We start from the raw sequence: 20,643 nt of genomic DNA on the forward strand, positions 1-20,643 counted from the left end.
TTGAGTTAGCAGTGTGATCTCACCGTAGTTAATGTTGTGTGCAGGCGCAGCTACAGTATCGATAAATCGCCGTGCTCCAGTAACACGGCGTCTCCGCTGTCTCTGAGGAAAGACATCGGCCGCTCGGAGTCGCTGCGAGTCGTCACCAATCGCACACACAGGATATTCAGAGCCTCCGACCTGATCCATGGAGAGGTCCTGGGGAAGGGCTGCTTCGGACAGGCCATAAAGGTCAGCACACACACACACACACACTGTGTTGGGTTTTTATGTTTTATGGGGACTTTCCATAGCCATATTGGCCTGGTTTCACAGACAGGGCTTAGATTAAGCCAGGATTAGGCCATCGTTCATTCAGGACATGTAAGCAGCTTTTATAAACGTGCCTTAGAAAAAAACAATACCGGTGTGCATCTTGAGACAAAACAATGACACAAACATGTTTTAAGATATGCCAGTGGAAGTTCCTTTCAGTTAAAATTGCTTCAACATGCATTTTAGTCTTAAGCGCTGTCTGTGAAACTGGGAGAATGATTTGTATATTGTACGAATTGTATATTCTCTCCCCTACTGCTAAACCTTCCCATCAAAGAAAACTTTCTGCATTTTTAAATAATAAAAAAAGCTGTTTTCCCATGGATTACGATCCTTGCGGGGACATTTTTGTTCCCACAATGTAGGGAATACCAATACCAAAACCACACACACGTTTGTTTTTGTGACATATGGGGACATTTCATAGGAGTAATGGTTTTTATACTGTACACACCGTATTTTCTATCCCCTTACACTGCCCCTAGCCCTAAACCTACCTATCACACACACACACACACACACACGTGACGTTGTGTGTCAGTTTCAGGGTCCAAGCGCTTTATCGGATGGCAAAAGCAAACCTCAAACGTCATTAATGTACTGAAAAATCATGATTTTAACCATTATACCTGTATAACCTTTATCTCAGTTGGCCATTAGGGATTAATCCGTTCTGAATCTGGTAAATATAGATGTCCAGGACACCGTGAGCCCAGAGACTAGTCTACACTGACTATGTTTACATGGACAGCAGTAATCTAATTATTGACCTTATTCTAAATAAGACAATATTCTGATTAAGTTGTTTACATGAGTTGCTTTTAGAGTACTCCGTTCATGTTCCCGTTTTACGTGTGATAGAACATAGATCGATTATGGCATGTCATTACGTCCCCATGCCACGCTACGTTCTCCAACATCCAATCATAGCGGGACTTTGGCAGGTCTGGTAATTTTATGGGCTCAGGAAACTCGCTAACTTCACCTGCGGGTGTCGCTGTTGGACAGTGTTACTTTACATTAAGAAGTATAAAAATCACTCGTTTTTATAATGTTTTATATACATTTACGTTGATTTATTTTTGTGATGTTATGTATTGTCTCTTTTTGTTTTTTTGAAGAGACACTGCCCCTCTTTCCTCCTTATTGACAGCCTACATTTATAATAATAGCTTTGATCAATGATGAAAAAGGTTTACAAATCACAATATTATCAATGATTGTTGAGAGGGCACTTTTGATTAATTTTCAAAAAGGGCAGAGGCTCGAACCCACAAAGCCTCCCCTCTGCACTTCCCTGGTGTGTGTAACGTTATGTGTCCTGTCACAAAATGCGACACGACGTTAATAGTTAGATTAAGGTGTGTACATGTCTCCGATAATGCGACTAAAATAGGCATACTCCACATGTCTTAATCTGATTTATGCTCAGTTAGATTATGACTTTAATCAGATTAAGGTAATTAGAAATCGCTGTCTACATGATAGACTCTTAATCCGAGTATTGTCTTAATCAGATTAATATCGGAGTATTGTTGTCCATGTAAACGTAGTCACTGTGAGTTTATGAAAGCTTAGCTTAAATGTGTGCTGTGATTGGATAGTGCTCATAAACGGCTGTTGAGATGTTATTCTCACCTGAAACGAGTGAAGGCTTGGACCCATTCGGACAGGACTAAACAAGCGGATGGTGTCATTATTCAGCTCGATTGAGTTCAGGGTTGATTCACTGTGGCAATGTGCTGTTCTCACCTCACTGTCAGGTGACCCACAGAGAGACGGGCGAGGTGATGGTGATGAAGGAACTCATTCGTTTCGATGAGGAGACGCAGATGACCTTCCTCAAAGAGGTGAGCACGTCCTCCTCTCATGCATTACGGTGTAGGACAGATCGAGTGTGTACTAGAAGCACATCTGGAGGAGACTGTTGGACAGTTGCGCTGCATGTGTTTTTCCATCAGCTCATAATTCACCCAGCAGGCTCAGGGGTTAAACGAGGAGAAGGAGCCTGTGGTGTAGAGTCTCATGAGAGTGTCAGCCCCATAAAAACACTGCACAAACACACTGACGTCAACTAGCACTCGTTTGTCTGTGATTCGTTTATGATTAGCTCACATAATTCACCGGTTAAATGACTTCGCTGTACACTTGTGCTTGAAGGGAGAGAAACGCTCGTGGTCTCGGTGCAGCTGGTGTCCGAGACAGTTCATCTGAGGAGACAATCTATCATCGATGGGCCCTTAAATACTCTTCTGTTCAGTGGGATCAAATCATAGACCATAATATAGCTGCAAGCAGCAATTACCATGGCCAAGCACAACCGTTAGGAAATAAGGAAGCACAAACAAGCAAACTAGCAGCTGTCCAACTGCAAAAATTAGTAAAGCCATTTGGAGGCAGTTACAAGCAAAAAGGTTGAAGACCCATAAATGCATTGAGAATATGGCAATTTCATATTCTGTGTAATTATAATGCCACCAAGCGGCACAGTCATGCCGCCATACATAAGCATGTCAAATTTAGTGAAACAATCTCATTTCGTTTAGGAGTTATAGACATTTGTGACCCGTCACGGAAACCAGGGACACAAGTCGGCAGCACAACTTTCGAGCAAAATGAGATTTTCGTTTTTTTGCAGAATCTGTTAGTTGAGATCACGAAGAAGCCTCTCCGTTTTTGAGACAGCAGTATTGGTGTATTTAAAAGCCTACATTTAGAGGTTGAAATCGGCTTGTTTTCGGAGATTCTAGCACGCAGTAGGGGCGTGTCATTGTCTGTGTGTTTCCATACGGGATAAGCCGGCTTTTGTTTCTTTTGTTATTGTCCCCGCCCTCCGAGGGAAGCGTGGCTACTTATTATCCATCGCTCTGGCCGGCTCTAGTTGATATCAACATTCAATGAAGATGGACGCCGCAAAGATGATCGCAGACGAGCTGAACCGTGGCCGTTACACCGAAAATGTTTCGAAGTACTTCTTCGACAAGCCGGATGCTTATGAACAAGCGCTCACAGACTCTGAAGAAGATCCAAGCGACGATGAAAGCGGCATAATAAGACTGGATAATACCCTAATCTACAACTGAGTGAAGAGGAAGAAGAGGAAGAATGTATCAGACAGGCGTCAGACGAGTGTGACCGTAAGAGATCAGAGGCGATATCGATAGTAACATTTGACAGGGATAAAGACAGAGAAATGGCTCAAATCTGTAACCGTGGCTATAGTGTAGTGGTGAGAGACGCATGGCATCAAGTTTTGGCACAACTCGATCGAGGATCGAATCTGCCTTTTGCCACACTCTCTCTACTCCCTTTTCCCATCACATATCAGATCGGAAAGGCATTTGTTTTCAAAAAGAATTGAGAAAATGTTAGTAGAAATAAAGCATCTAACGTGTTTATTAATAAGTGTTTCTCGGTTAGAGTGTGGCAAAAGGCGGATTCGAACCTCTGATCGATATGCGTCAAAACTTAATGACATGCGCCTTACCTCTACACTACAGCCACGGTTAAGGACAGCAACCATATCTGTGTCTTTATCCCCTTCGAACAGATCCCCTTGTTCCAGAAACACCAAAGTTTGTCGTTTTGTGTTCGTTCTAAGAACACACACACACACACACACACACGTTATCTCATGTTTAGACCTTCCCATACCTACCTATTGTTCTTAACTGTCGTTTTAATTGTAATCGTTAGCATCGTATCACTTGCCAAAAAAAACCCATTACTATAATGGGCTTTTAGATGGTAATGTTAGCATCTTTATTATTAGTAGCATGCGGTCCGATTATTCCCGTTGCATCTGTGATCATCTGGTCTGTGATCACTAGCAGCCATGCAGCTTTACAGGGGGTGTGGCTTATCTAAATGAGATGTAAATGAGCCCTATTGTCACGCCCAGCAGGTGAGAACAGCTGAGAACTGCAAAACTTCAGAGGCTGTTTTCTCTCGTTTACACTTTTCTAAAGGCCTAAATTCAGATGGACACAACTTCTCCAGATATTATCAGATTTCCATGTGTTACACATCGTTGGAAAGCTTGGAGACTACACTTTCAGAATCTGTGAATAACTCAAAATGTCCCAGAACCGACTTGTGTCCCTACTTTCCATGACGTTCACATTTGTATTTATGAGCAAAACAATAACCTACACCTGACTTTGATTGCATTTTTTGCCACCTACTATCAACATTTTGACATTTGGCCATTTTAATTTTGTCAACCCGTTAGGATTCCTATTTTCGTACGGTGGTTTAGTCTCGGTCAGACTAGTGGATTTGAAGATATTCGTAAAAGTTGTTTAAACGCTAAACCACAATATTGAACAAAGCGTAAGGGCAAAACCTAGCATGTTTGGTATCATTGGACTCTGCAAGGATTAAGGATGTGACTCCCATGAAGTCAACCAAATCCAAAGTTATAAGCATGTGAATGTTAGATTTTACCACTAGGTGGCACTGACGCAAAACTTCTCAGGCTCTTTCAGGGCATTGTGCCGATGACCTATAACAAGTTACGCAAATGCATTCATGAAATACAGCATTTTACTCGAAAATTCAAAATGGCCAACATGGAAAACTTGGATCTAACACTGCCACTTGTATTTTATCTAGGGCAAACCTTTCAGAAGTTAGCTATTTTTTGTATATCCGGACCAGTAGGTGGCACTGCACCGAAACACAGCATGCAGCCTCAAGTCATGCTTTGTGATTTATCTGTACCAAGTTTGGTCAGATTCAGCCTTATGTGTATTTCGCAAGCGCTACGTAAAATTAGTATGTGCAGTATTCAAAAACACTTTGATGAACTGAGTGGATTGAGTTAGAGACTCCTAAATTGGTGTAGTTAATGTTTGGCCAGTCCTCTATCAGTGTGCCAAATTTCATAACTTTCCCAGAAGTGGTTCTGTGGGCTGCCTTAGACTCAAGAGCGGAAGAAGAAAGAAACAGAAGCAGAACAATAAGAACGCCAACGGATACAATGGGTGCCTACACACATTCGGTGCTTGGTCCCTAAAAAAGCCTCAAGAATCCTAAAAGGAAATTTCTTGAAGTGTTATGCTATTAGGAATAATGAGAGGCCGCTTGAGTTGTTCATGTTTCATGTGTCTATATACAGCTGCACATGTTCAGCCTTAGACACACATATCAGCAACTTCTCTAAGTTACTTTAGCCGTGCGTGATTTGAACGAGTTTACTGTACACTCGTATTGATTGTAAAGATGTTTGTGAAAACGACTGATGTGTTCTGTGACGGTGTGTGTGTTCAGGTGAAGGTGATGAGGTGTTTGGACCATCCCAACGTGCTGAAGTTTATTGGTGTCCTCTACAAAGACAAACGGCTCAACTTCATCGCTGAGTACATCAAAGGAGGAACACTGAGAGACATCATCAAGAACATGGTGTGTGAGTGTGTGTGTGGGCATGTTTTTGTGACATATGAGGACACAAATGTGTATAATGCCATGGGTATGACACAGGTATTACAGGAGAGAGTGAAATATGAGGACATTACCCATGGCCCCACTTTTCAAAAGGCTTATAAATCACACAGGAGGAGTTTATTTGAGAAAGTAAAAATGCAGAATGTTTCCTGTGACGGGTAGGTTTAGTGTGTGTGTTTGTGTGCGTGCGTGCGTGCGTGCGTGCGTGTGTGCTTGTGTGATGGGTAGGTTTAGGGGTACGGTTAGTGTAAGGGGAGAGAATAACCAGTTTGTACAGTATAAAAACCATTACCTCTATGGAGAGTCCCAATAAACCGCATGAACTCTTAAAAATAAAAGTTCTTACATGGTTCTTTGACAGGGGGTTCATTTAATATCCAAAGAAGACTTCTTTAGACTGTAAAACAGTTCGTTGGGGAACCGAAAAGGGTTCTTCTATGGCGTCACTGTGAAAACCCATTTTTGGTTCTTCCTGGCACTTTTATTTTTAAGGGTATACTCAAGAATGTGTGTGTCACTAGCTGTGTTTGATGAATACCACACATTTATTCCAAGCGATTGCTTATGATCTGTTGTTGATGAATTATGACACTGTTTACGGTATGGTGTTTATATCGTACCTGCAAACGTGCCGCCTTTCTTCAAACACAGCTGTGTTGTGTAGAGAGGTCACAAGGGTAAGCGCTGTATTTCTGCTGAGCGTCGAAGAGTGTATTTGCATGAACATCAGCTCATTCTCAGTGTGAATGTCTCGTCTGTGCAGGACAGTAATTATCCGTGGAAGCAGAGAGTGAGTTTTGCCAAGGATATCGCCTCTGGGATGGTGAGTGAGACGCCCTCATGACTGCCCTCTTCTGGCTCACCGCAGTGGCACATGCTCATTTCACTGGGAACACTTTACGATAAGAGTCATCAGTTAACTACATTAGTTTACATGAACTAATAATGAACGGCACTTATAAAGCATGTATTTATCATTGTTAATTTTAACATTTACTAATACATTATTCAAATCTTGTTAGCATTAGTTAATGGACTGTGAACTAACATGAACAAACCATGAAGATAAAGATGAACTAATGCTGAGCAGAGGTGATGTTCATGTTAACTAATGCTAACTAATACAACCTTATTGTAAAGTGTTACCATTTATTCAACTCTTTTAAACATTGCTCTTCTTAAATAACAGGGTGTCCGCGGGGTTTTAAAAAGTATTAAAAAGTGATAAATCAAAATTGTCAAATTTAAGGCCATTAAAAGTGTTAAATGTGGTCTCAGAGGTATTATTTTTTCAGACTATCAGGTGTCCTATTCTGACTGAAACTCTATCTGCGTTCGCGTTAGTTTGTTTAAATATGGGCTTCAGCATATCTGGGCACATAATCACAGATCTTTGGTCTCCGTCTCGGCGAATGTTTGATGCTGACGTCATATTCAGCGGTCGTTCGGCATCATCTCAGAGCACTGCGCACTCAACAGAAGGGGCTGGCTTACGGTTTATCAAGGCATATCTTCACTGACTATCCTCATAAGAGCAATCTTAAATGATTTATATAAAGTCTAAAATGAACAAAACGAGTTGTGAGAGAATGAGGCGCGATCCACAGACAGTAAACAGTGAGATCCGCGTGTCTGTCTGCTCTTAAAGGGACAGCAGCCAATAAAGCTTCCTGTCAGTAAAGTTAAAGAACAAAGGGAACGGAGAAAAGGACTCGCTGCTCTTGACTAAATCACTTTTGTAGCTTTAATAACGATTAACTATTGAATTTATAGTTTATGCAGCGCAGACTGCATATAACTTTGATAACTTTATTAAATATCTGTATATTTCCTAACTGTTAAGACAGGAAGGCCAGGAATAAACATGACATTTATTATGGGTTTATGTTAGCATTGTTTTAAGTTTACTTAAATTAAAAACTGTTATATTTTTGAAGCCTAATAATAAATGTAAAAAAAGTAACTGCATTAATATCAGTAATACTGGCCTTCATTCATAAAAAGATGCCATTTAAACAAGTATTTAAAATAGACTGCCTTTGTTGTTTCTACATTAATTTGATTAACAATGAAATTATAATATTAAAAAATATATTAAAAACGTACAAAACATTTCTTTTTTATTGCGATTAATTGCGATTAATTGCAGGAAAAAATGTTAAACAACTTATCACTGTTATAGAAATGTAATATTTGCCTCAGGTTTTGTTGTTGGAAAAAAACACTAAATAATTTAATTGCTGAATTACCAATTATTAATGTAAATCAGATGTGTGTGCAGTAATGCTTCTCCTTCACCAGCCTTTGTGAATGTTGAGATGTGTTTAACTGTCTGAATGATAACTTATCAGAGATTTCCTCCTGCTGTCGATTATAATCTATTCTTTTTTGTATGTTATATGTGTCAAAATCTGTGTAAATAATAGAAAGGTCGCTGATTAACACTTGCAATTCAGTGTCGTGATGGTTTTAAAAAATATTCTGAAGGTAGTAAAAAAGGTATTAAAAAGTAGTAAATTTAACTGAAGGATTGCTGTATATACCCTGAATAAGTATTTTACTTTTATATTTTATGAGCTAGAAGGTGAAAAAGCTTAAGGAATGGTAAAACAGTGTTATTTTTGTTAAAGAAATGTAAAGTAAAACATAAGCCTGTTTAGGAAAACAATCTAAAGTTATATATATATAACATTATAAAAAGTATACTGTCTATTTTTTATATATATATATATATATTTATATATATATAATAGAGAGCATACTTATTATAATAACTACAAAAAAAATAATAAAAACAGCCATGGACTAAAATTGAAAGGAAAATCTGGTACTAATAATAATACAGAAACTAACTTTTTAACCTTTTGTTGTTTGTTTTTGCCTCGACTAGCTGTCATCAGATTTATATCTACAGGCTTTCCTGTAGCTCAACCAGTAGAGCGTGGCGCTAGCAACGCCAAGGAAAAGCAAGAATTGACAAAAATGTAAAATGTGTTCATTGAATGCAATGTAAGTCGCTTTGGATATAAGCGTCTGCCAAATGCATAAATGTAAATATCTGTCAACAGAAAACCAGTGTATGAACGACACACACTCTTCTTTTGTAGCTTCAGACTTTGATTTCTTCCTGTCAGATGAAATGTTTGATATGTTGAACCGATTCTAGAACACACATTGTTTTCAGTTGTTGTGCGTCTCAGAGCAACGCGGCTCATGTTTCTGCGCGAGTGTGTTGTGACAGACTGCTAGTGTGTGACCGTCAGTTGACTCATGTGTGATGTTTAAATCTGTATCTATTAACTAAGTGTAGGATGTGTGGTGCTTTAAGACTGTGTTCAGTCCTGTGCTGACTGTAGAGGGCAGCGTTTTAACATCCGTTTCCTTCCCTGATCCAGGCCTACCTGCACTCCATGAACATCATCCATCGGGATCTCAACTCACACAACTGTCTGGTCAGAGAGGTGAGCGACATCGCCGGACTTCTCCTTTCTTTTGCTTTGCTCTGTGAAGTATTCAGGGTCTTGTAAAGAGGTTTCCAGCTTCGCATGATTCAGTTTGCATGTTGAGAATGAAGAGAAAAGGTTTCCTGTACTGCATTGATGGAGATAGCTTTTGACCTGTATAATGCAGGATCACATTCAGAGGCAAAGCACTACAGACAGGCTCAGATCACTCCAGTTCATACGCTCTGATTGGAGGAAAGTACCCATTTAAAGCTGATGTTAGCTGTTATAACATGAGCTGTCAATAGCCAGGTTTCCATCAACTTCAAAAGGTTTATAGATATAGCTGATGCCTAGCCTGGCTCTGCCCTCCTACGTACTTCCGCTCAATTTTCATTTTCCTTCAGTACTACGTCTGGGACTGCTGTGTAGTCTTAGGATTTCTCCGAACGAATTTTTACCGCTCCAATCAGCGAACAGAGGGAGTGGCTGAGAACGATGACGTTGATGTCGAGCGCTAGTTTGAGATGTAGTTCAGTAATGGCGGTGGTGAAAGATGCAAACTAAACCATTCATTGCATTGTGGCACCGCTGCCGGATATCCAGAAGTTAAAGCCGGAGCAATAACAGTCTTTGCTGGGGTTTGTTGGTGGCCATGATGTTGTGGCCCTCCAACAGGGTAAATTCAGGAAAAGTTTGATTTTCCAGAACGCTTCGTTAGTGATGAAGAAGTTGGCTGAAGCTATTCGGACGGTAACTGTTTCTCGTGGGGTCGGAAGGTATTGCCATCATTTAAGTTACAGGGACTGGTCAGTTATTTTATTGCTGTCAGTCTCTCACCACCCGCGGAAAAATCCCCGGCCGAGTTACCGACTGCTTTTGACAAACGCACGGTCGTGTTGATGTAACAGCTGTCCGAATCCACATCTCTAAGTTTTCAACAATATATCACTTCAAAATTCACTGTCTGTAATCATTTTTGACCACTGCAGAACACCATACGATTGCTTTGCTCTTATTAGGATGCATTTCTAGACTTGTATTTCCTTAAAATGCTGGCAAGTATTTAGAAGAGCAATATATTTCATCACCGCTCAAACAAATTAAAATAAAAGCACTTATAGGCCAGACTCTATGTACAAATGAAATGTACAAGAGTCTGGTAAAACCAGCCTAGCTGATGCCATTCATCGATGAACATTTTTTTGTTTAATTTTAGTGCATAAATTCTGTTTTGGTGCTTCAAATGTCACAACAAAAAAAAATTTAGTTGATAAAAGGGGCTTTAACGCAAACAAATCTTGTTTCATGTGACAGAATTAGCCTATAGCCTAGGTCATGGTTTATCTGAGTTTAAATATGCATTAATTATATTATATTCATATATTATTAAATTGTATATAAAGTATTTTTACTATTGGTATATGGTAAAAAAAAAACATGTTAACTCAAACATCATTCATCTTTATTTTTGTAATTGTCTATTATATTTTTCTTTCTTAATTTGATTTGCAAGTCAAAAATGTTTCAACTTAAAGTTAGTGTCTTCACGCTGCTTTTAAATGTTACGTTTAGTCATCTTAAAATGTGAAGTAATTGACAACTTGAATATTTCACGTTAAATCTGGGAATGTTAATCTAAAGCAAATATTTGAAGTTGCGTATTGTGATGGCTAATTGCAATGGTAATTAATAAACCCGGAATAAGCAGATGTTTCTCACGTTTTAAAAGTAATATAGGCCTATAGTATTAGATTGTTACTATAGCCTGTGCAAAGACTGGATATTTTATTGCACCGATCTATTTATAGACCCTTAAATTTTGCATACTTGACAAATATCCTGAGCTGCCCTGTGTCCTGTCAGATGAGCCGCTCCACTTCGCCGTCGTCTTCTGATATTTCCTCTAAATTTAAATAGCTTACTTGTGAAAATAGTAACTGGTGACTTTCATACACATTACTCTACATTTTACAAATCTTTGGGATGCGACAGCTGCGATGTAAATATTGCATTGAAGCGGGGAAACAACAAATATTGTGACTGCTTTTTTTAGGGATGACACACCATTTTATCAATTGTTATAGAAACCGGATGGATAAAGCAAAATGTGCTAACTTTTTTTTTTTTTATACATTTTTGTCGATAACAAAACAACACAAAAATTGTGTGGAAACTTCCCTAATGTGCAGCACTACTGTTCAAAGCCAAAGACTGAGTTATATCTAAAATCATGATCAATCCCGTGACGGAGGGGTTTGGCTCGATTATCCTCCGATTCAGAGAGAAAGGAGAATGACTGATCATAAAAATGGAGCTGAAGGAGTGAACATTGAAGGCAGTTTTCTCAGTTGCTGTGTTTTGCCTGTGTAGATCAACACAGACTTGAGTCTGTCTGTTCATTGTTCATGTACACACTACAAAAACTGCTTTTCTTACTCAGTATTTTTGTCTTGTTTCTAGTCCAAACATCTAACAATTCTTAAAACAAGAAGTATTCACTAGACGAGCAGTTTTTGTCTTGTTTTGGGGAAAAATAACTCTAAATTAGGATAGTTTTTGCTTAAAATTAGCAAAATAATCTCCTAATGGGGTAAGCAAAATAATCTCCTAATGGGGTAAGCAAAATAATCTTAATTCAAACAGAAAACAAGATTATTTTACTTACCCATTGGCAGATTATTTATCTTATTTTAAGCAAAAACTCTCTCAATTTTGAGTAATTTTCCCCCAAAACAAGACAAAAACTTTTGCTTTTGTAGTAAATGCTTGTTAATGTAAGAATGTTTAGATATTTGGACTTAAAAGAGGACAAATACTAAGTAAGAAAAGCCTTTTTCGCAGTGCAATGGCCATGGTAGATGTGTTAATGTTTCCCTGCTCTGGACAGAATAACAGCGTTGTTGTGGCGGACTTCGGCCTGTCCCGGCTCATGGTGGAGGATAAGAACCAGGACAAACTGTCTTCCGGACAGATCCCGGGCGTCAGGAAACCCGACAGGAGGAAGAGATACACTGTGGTGGGAAACCCGTACTGGATGGCTCCTGAGATGATCCACGGTGAGGGCTTCTGTCTCCGCTTGTTACGTTTAGATTGAACTGAATTCTCTTCATCATTAATGTATTATTCTGTGTTAATCATGGGGATCTTACAAAAAGGTTGTGTGCCTTGTGATGAAATCCGTTTGATTGTAGTTTAAATGAGAATTAATTGCAGTGCTCTGTTCAACCGCTATAGAGTTAGTGTCGCTGTAATGTTAGAATTGGCGAATGCGATGCAGAAAGATGTGTGTGAGCGGCAGCGAGTCATGTTTGCAGTCCAAATAGCTCAATATGAGAGGCAACAGAAAATAAAGCGTCATCATGTTTTAAAGAAGAGCGGCTTGATTAAAGGTGGGGTAAGTGCTATCTGGTAACCGTTGTTGGTATTTCAAATCACCAAAACAGACACGCCCCTACCCCCAAAAGGGTCTCGCCCCTATTTTGATAGCGCCGCCCCACACATACGTAAACCCAGAGGCATCAACGGCTATGGCAGAATCTCTGTGTATCTAATCCAGGTCAAATATTCAATGAAAAAGTCATCCCTTCTATCACAATTATGACCAGATTAGAGTCATAGCGATCACAAAAACACACACAAACCGTTCTCATGAACAACTAGATAGTACTCAAGCACACAGTCCAGCTAACGACATATTACAATTATTAATGGATAAGGGTTATATAGATCATGAAAAGAGGTAACAAACATATAGTGTCTTACTTGTCGGAGACATTGTGTGAGCTGATCTTGAAGCACACGGTGATGAGATTTAGACGCTCCATACGGTGTGGAAATGAACGGGTCTTTATCATCGCTGAAGTGAGACACAATACGATCACAAATGGACTAACAAGTGAACATGACACACAAGCATAGTCAAGCAGCATATATTAGGCTAGTTCTCGGCTAATGTCCGTCATGTGTGACTCGTGTGTTTTGAATAATGACGTGCACAGAGCGAGAGCGAGCGCTCTTCTCATCATCAATAGTAGACACGCCCCTTACCTGCTGATTGGCTACAAGTTTGTTATTCCCCTCGGCCCGTGTCCTTTTTCTAAAACGGTTTTGAAATAAGACTTACCCCACCTTTAAGTGGTGGAAATAACGAATGATGGACACAGCATGGTTACAAAACACACATTTACCGTTACACACACACACACCACAGGAGTAGTTAGCTATTCAATCTATTTAAAGGGTTAGTTCAACCAAAAATGTAAATTCTGTCATTAATTCCTCTCCCTCATGTCGTTGGACCAATGTCATTTTCGACGATCCGAATCATGAATCGATTCACTCATCCATAACCATTCAAACTTTGTTTTGAAATCAGCCCATCACAATACAAAACTCTTCTGGTGTCTTCATAAATGATTGTAGAGCCGCTGTAGTGAGATGGGCTTTGTAACGCCGTCTTTAGTGCCTTTATGGGTCTTGAGAGAGGAAATGACATTGGTGTCAATGAAGGCCTTTCTGAGCCGTCGGATTTCAACACTAATATCTTCATCTGTGTGTGAAGATGAACGCAGGTCTGACGGGTGGCCAACCACAGGAGGAATTAATGACAGAATTTACATTTGGGGGTGAACTAAGCCTTTAAATACTTCAGGGGGGTTTTTGACACAAAAGATCATTCTTAATTAGGTTAAAATGGCTTTTTAAAGGTAAAAATGACCATGAAAGATAAATATCTATTTAAATTATTGGAAAAGATTATTTCTCTCACTGCTGCAAACTGACCACCACACAGAATATGAAGAATATCAAAAAAACAAAACTGTCAAAGTACCAGCACAAAAATACACTCAAACACACAAAAATATTGAGAAAATCCCAGAAAATATCTTATAAATAATGTTTTGTCAATATTGCACACCCCTAGCAGACACAAACAATGTTAAAATGTCAATCCACATGGTTAAATGAGATGTGAATGTGTTTCATGGTGGATGTGTGAGGCTGATGTTTTGCTGTTTCTGCTCCTCAGGAAAGAGCTATGATGAGAAGGTGGACATCTTCTCCTTCGGCATCATGCTGTGTGAGGTGAGTGTTTCAAGATCTGTGGGAATAGTCACAGGCTGTAAACGTTCAAAATAACTGCTTCCTCCGCATGCACTTCCAGGGATTTCTCTTTTAATGGGAAACACTGCTACCACATACAGCATCGCCAGATCAGAATAGGACAGCATTACTATTAAAGGACACCCAGAGGAAGCAGTTAGAGGGGCAGTAGCTGGTGGCTGGTGGCTGGTGTGGGTTTAGGGAAGCCCGGCGCTTACCGTGTAATGATCAGAACTGAGAGGAAACCTAATCTCACTTCCTCTGTCTTAAATCAAACTCACCGCCCTGTCTCAGATTATAGGGCGAGTCAACGCCGATCCCGACTACCTGCCCCGGGCCATGGATTTCGGGCTGAATGTGAAGGGCTTTCTGGACGAGTACTTCCCGGCGGACTGTCCGGCCTCTTTCTTCCCCATGGCGGCGCTCTGCTGTGATCTGGATGCAGAGAAACGGTAAGAAAACACACAGACATGCTTATTATACATGTCACATTAGCACAGAACAGAAATATAGTCTATTAATAACTATATTACTGTAATTATATTATAATTATGAATTGGGATGCACTGATTTGAACATTTTGGTCGATACTGACTATATATATTTGCCAATAAATCTATATTCAAATTTTGGTAACTCTTTATTTTAAGGTTCAGTTATTAACTATTAACTAGTTGCTTATTAGCATGTTTATTACTAGGATATTGTCTGTTTATTAGTACTCATAAAGCTCATATTAATGCCTTATCCTGCATGACCTTATTCTACATCTCTTATTTCTACCCAATACCTAAACTTAAATGCTACAAAAACTACCTTACTAACTATTAGAGTGCAAAAACTGCTTTTCTTACTTAGTATGTTTGTCTTGTTTCTAGTCCATACATCTAACAATTCTTAAAACAAGAAGCATTTACTAGACAAGTAAAAGTAATTGTCTTGTTTTGGGAAGAAACGACTCAAAATGAAGAGAGTGTTTGCTTAAAATAAGCTAAATAATCTGCCAATGGGGTAAGAAAAATAATTTTTATTTTAGATTATTTTGCTTACCCCATTGGCAGATTATTTAGCTTATTTTAAGCAAAAACTCTCTCTTAATTTTGAGTAATTTTTCCCCAAAACAATACAATATCTTTTACTTGTCTAGTAAATGCTTCTTAATGTATTTTTTTTAAATATGTTGACTAGAAGCAAGACAAAAATACTTAGTAAGAAAAGCATTTTTTGCGGTGTGGCCGATATATTATGCATGTTTTTTAAGTGACTTCAATCATATTTCAAGCAATTAAAAACCTACAATTGCAGAATCCCCCATATACCGGCGGTACTGATGTATGGCATTGGCTGATATATTGAGCGTCCCTCATTGTTTATAATAAGAGTAATTTAAACAAGAAGTTGACCAAGACAAACAGTGAATGTTATAAAGAGACGCCGTGTGCTTCTTCCACAGGCCGGCGTTTGTGAAGCTGGAGTCGTGGCTGGAGAACCTGAAGATGCATCTGGAGATGGGCCTCCATCTGGTCTCAGAGCTCGAGCTCATTCATCAAGACTTCATGCAGACACACTCGAGCGGCAAGAACGGGCTGCACACACACCCGGAGCAGCCCGAATGACCCGCCTCACGCCGAGCAGATCTGTGGCCTGAAGGCTCCATGTTTCTGGAAATCAAGCATCATATGACACCTGCAACATCACGTCCCCCGCGTCTCACCGTGACTGAAAGGCTTCGGCCTGGACAGATGCTCCAGCTTGAAAACATCCCCTCACAAGCACACACTCATCAGTCGTAACGCATGTCTGTTGTGGCTTACAGTGAGATGTTCCTCATACGCTACGTAAATGCAAGCATCCGAGGAAATGAAGTTGGCCGCTGGAGCTCAGACTCGCCCTGCTTCAGATAAAGGCCGTGTTTCGGTACAGCTGGTATCGAGACGTGTTGGACGCGGGTCTCTGCACATCCTCCTCGTGTTCGTCTTCACACGTCACTAATATTCCTCGTGTCAGGCCTTTCCCACAGTGTAAATACAGCTATGGTACATACTGTAAATGTTTGACATTATTTTGTATAATGATTCCACATTGGCGTACTTTTCACGAGAGCACCAGGAAAATAATCAACTTTAAAGCGTAAAAAACACGATACATGTGAACTGTGGGCTTTCTCTTCCTCCTCTGTAGACCTTATTCACAGCAGCGCCATCTTTGATTTTTAAAGGGAATGAGAGCGAGGCTGTCAGGATGGACATTCATCTCTTCAGTGTGTTTTTCGGATTATTTCAGCAGACCAAAATCTCCAGAAAACATGAGCTGTGGAAAATGATGTGATCTAGCAGCTTTATAAAGCTTTTTTTTTCTTTTCTTTTTTAACACGGTAAATCACTAGCCTCGCTTTCATACCTGTCATGGCGCCGCTCTGAATAAGGTCTATTGTGTGTCCCAGTTCAGCCCTATGGGTCAAATTGACTAATTTACTGTCCTCTTTTACCCCAAAATCCAATATATAATGTGTGTTGAAATGAATGTAATTTATGGTGATTGAAATATAAAAACCCATCACTGGGTTCTTTTGCTAAATCAATTTCCTCATCTCTTTTTTTGATTTTGGGGTGAAAGATGCAGCAGGCAGATTTCCTGTGCTCTGTGGTGAACCTCAGCCGAAGCGCTTGTGTTTTGGAACGGCAGAGCCTGGTTTCAGACCCACACGCGGGACGGTGGGACGAATCCAGCTCAACGGATCAAACCAATGCTCAATCTTTGAGTTTACACGACGCCGCTGGTGTAAAACGCTTCTCTCGATGTTTCCTCGTCCGTCCTCCTCCACCTGTCCAGCTGTTCTCATAACGATGAACAAATGTCATTATAAAAACACAACGGAGGATCGCCAGGAGAGCACGTGTACAGACTGAAAGAAAAAAAAAGACAAAAAAGTTAAAACACAGCCTCTTCCTCTCTCTTTTTGAATAGAACCACTATTTTCTCTTTTATAAAAGGTTTAAATGATTTCATTTGCACTATGGAAGAAAGCGTCTGCCGCTCGAGCCTTTTGGTTTCTTTGGGTTGTCTGGTTGGTGATTGTATGAATGCACGTCACTGATGGAGCCTTTTGTGACGTTTGGCCCCTGACGCCGTGTCTCCTGAGCAGCAGAAAACACAAACCCAGTCATTAACGTATCTCAATCACCGGCTGCCGCTGAAGTCAACATGAAGCAGTCCATACTGTCAGCCTTGGCATTAACCAGAACTGGATGAGTGCGTTCACTATCGCTACGGTTTTGATCAAGTCTGTCCAGTCCTGCTCCTGCAGAGTTCAGCTCTAGCCCTGATTAAACACGCCTGAACCAGCGAATCAAGGTCTTCAGGATCACTAGAATCAGATGGGCTGTGTCTGAAATCGCCTTCTATACCCTCACGATTCCCTCCTTTACTCCACTAGTCTACAGGAGTGGATGAAAATGTGAATTCGACATCCAGTGCACTGGAAGGGCTGCCGCTTATGCATAGTACACGCTTGCTGTTTATAATCTGAAATTTAGTATAATAATTTCAGATACCACTACAAATGGCTGTCCCCTCGAGAAGTGTTTAAGGGTATAGGGGGCAATTTCAGACGCATCCTTGGTCATATTATTAGGAGATATGAGGCTCTACAATTAGAGAAGGTGTAACAGCCTACATGGTTCACGTGTGCCTTGATGACCAATCACATTACAGCCTTGACATTAGTGAATATCAGTTGAATCTCATTACAACGTTTCCATTATCCAGTGTTATGTGACTAAAATGTTGGTATGTTTAAGTATATTACAGTCACCGCACTAGCCATTCTTTATAATCGAAGGAGATGTAGGCGTGTTATCCAAGTATTAATGTTAAGGAAAGACTCTTATACTAGGGAGCGGCCACACGTGAGGTTTTTCTCCTTCATATCTGCTTCTGAGTCTACATAAATTGTAGTGTTTCTTTATTGTTTAGAATCCAGTATTCCCCTAATTATTTTGTCCTTCATACGTTTAGTCTGTTTCGTCTTCTGGCCAAACCGTAGACCGTATAAAACAATGGGCACGGCGTCACCTTTAGGTTTCTGAGGAGTTTTTTAAAGCCCAAACTGGGTGGAGCCGGGCGTCTCCATCTTAGCCAAAATAGCTCGTTTAACCAAAAATTTCCAAAGAGGCGGGACGTGAGTCGAGCTGAGGGACCTGGGGGCTGAAACCAGCAACAGCAATCCACCTGTCACTCAAGTGACCACGCCCTTAATTATGCACAACTTTAAGGCTTTATAGTTTAATTTAACAGTGAGCTTTAAATCACCCCCTCACAGTCGTCATGAAGGGTGAAATTAGCTATACAGACCTAAATCACTTTTTGTCCCAGACGTTTTTTTCTGCTGTAAAGTTGGGCATTTTAACATGGGGGTCTATGGGATTGACTCTCTTCTGGAGCCTGCCTCTAGTGGCCAGTCTGTGAATTGCAGTTTAACTTTTCACTTCCGTGTTGGATTCAAGAGAGAGGCCCCGTAAATAAATAATAAACTACACCAGTACGTCAGGTGACCTGTAAATGTGAAGGGAAAAAAAATCCATTGCCGTTTTGCGAAATTCGAATCGCCTTAGGAGACCGTTATATGGGAGTTTTTGTGAAATTGACATTTCCATTGGCCGTATTTTCAATTCACATCTTCAGTTTGTGCAATTTCAGGGGTAATGGAAATGCTTCCATACTTGCCGCAAAATTTTATAAACTCTTATACATTTTTTCGGTGCAATCCGAAGAGCAAACATGTTGTAGATTAGCCGATAGGCAGTTGATTCATTAAATGATGCACAAAAGCGGTAGTGAAGCCTCTCCTCCCTTGACATCCATCCAAAAACAAAACAGCCCTCTGTACAGCAGCGTTACACTAGTTTTTGCTAACCTATAACTCTGGCGTTACAATCGAGGATCAGGATTGGACAGTCCTGAAATAGATTTGGCTATTGGTTAATATGAACTGGTAAGCCTGCACAAGCCTGCATGTTACTACATTATGACGAAGACGATCGCTGATTTCATGTTGACTTTAAGCCCTGATGATTTGATATCAGTACTATCAGCATTGCCACTAATTAAAAGCCATATTGCTATGTAAGCCATTAAACGGAATGGATTACGAGTCCAATCCAAATACTGATTGAAAATGGATTTGAACCAAAAATCTTCAGGTGATTTGCGATCTGCTGCTCGGGCGTCCGGCGTCCGGCCACACTGCTGCCTACTGAGAGTCCTGTAGCATGACGACTGCTCCGCGTCCATCCATCTTCATGTCCCGGTCGGACCAGACGGAAAGAGCACTTAAATGATGTAGTCTGGCCTCTAGAAGTCCAGCTCAGGGTCATAGCATGCATGGCATCAGGCAAACATCCATGAGGAAGTGTTCAAAGGTACTCCACATGACCGACTGCTGCAGAAACGATGGCTTTACCTCTCTCGACATTGCTGTGCCTTTGTTTTACGCTAGCCTTGCCAACGACTTGTAGTGTGTTTTGAGCCGGATTAGTCCGTCATCGCTTACCTGTTTCCTTTTTGTTCTTCAGATATATTTATATTTTCCATGTTTTCTTTGTCCAGATTGCTATTTTAGGTTTATGGTTTCTTGTAATTTAATGTTTTTACTGAAGCTGTGAAAATGACTCTGCACTTTAAACGCACTGGCCGTGAAACGTTGAACTTTGAAGGAGACAGAATAAACTGACGCTCCTGATGTTACGCCGCTGTCTCTCGACTCATCATTGCTGCTGTGTTCAGGTGTGTCTCACTCCATTCCTGGCATGCCAGCTGTAACCGCTTTCCCACAATGGTTTTGTATTCTTTATCAGGCATTCAGCTTATGGCTTTGTGATCATAGTGATTCACAGGGGACAGATGAATACGGTGACAGTTCAACATGTGAAGTTCGTTGTTTTGAAGAGCCTGACAGACAACAGAAGCCCTGTTTACACCTGGTATTAAGATGCGTTTTGGTCGATCGGATCACAAGATGGTAAATACAGGTGTACACAGGGTCTAAAATGTTTTGAGCTTGTCCATTTTCGTCCAGATGTAGTTAAAAACACATTCGACCGGATTGCTTTCATAGTGTTAACGCTCATGTGGTCAAACAGCCACTAAAAGACCATCTTCTAAAAGACCTACTGAACTAATGCGTGAATATTATGGGAAGCGCGAGCCAGACGGGATTTAAACTTTGTTGACTCGAGACCCAAGTTTGGTTTAAACGTGCAGTATGCAACTTTTGGCCACTAGGGGTCACTCATTCAAAATAATAACAACAGACGTACTTTGATGACGTCGGGAA

General features: G+C 40.3%; 1 protein-coding gene across 4 annotated transcripts in view; it reads left to right on the top strand.

The window, feature by feature from the left end:
- limk1a (LIM domain kinase 1a) overlaps nt 1-20,054 on the top strand; it is a 105,104-nt gene extending 85,050 nt beyond the window's left edge. For all 4 annotated transcript variants that reach the window (XM_067449975.1, XM_067449976.1, XM_067449974.1 and 1 more), the window contains 9 exons: nt 45-231; nt 2,079-2,165; nt 5,587-5,718; nt 6,524-6,583; nt 9,156-9,221; nt 12,094-12,262; nt 14,236-14,291; nt 14,604-14,761; nt 15,763-20,054. In XM_067449975.1, coding sequence (XP_067306076.1) covers nt 45-231; nt 2,079-2,165; nt 5,587-5,718; nt 6,524-6,583; nt 9,156-9,221; nt 12,094-12,262; nt 14,236-14,291; nt 14,604-14,761; nt 15,763-15,925 — 1,078 coding nt within the window. In that variant the 3' untranslated portion in view covers nt 15,926-20,054. The remainder of the gene's footprint in view (nt 1-44; nt 232-2,078; nt 2,166-5,586; nt 5,719-6,523; nt 6,584-9,155; nt 9,222-12,093; nt 12,263-14,235; nt 14,292-14,603; nt 14,762-15,762) is intronic.
- Nucleotides 20,055-20,643: the final 589 nt, after the last annotated feature.

Source organism: Pseudorasbora parva, chromosome 8 (genome assembly GCF_024679245.1).
Source record: "Pseudorasbora parva isolate DD20220531a chromosome 8, ASM2467924v1, whole genome shotgun sequence".
In the NCBI taxonomy this organism is placed as follows: domain Eukaryota; kingdom Metazoa; phylum Chordata; class Actinopteri; order Cypriniformes; family Gobionidae; genus Pseudorasbora; species Pseudorasbora parva.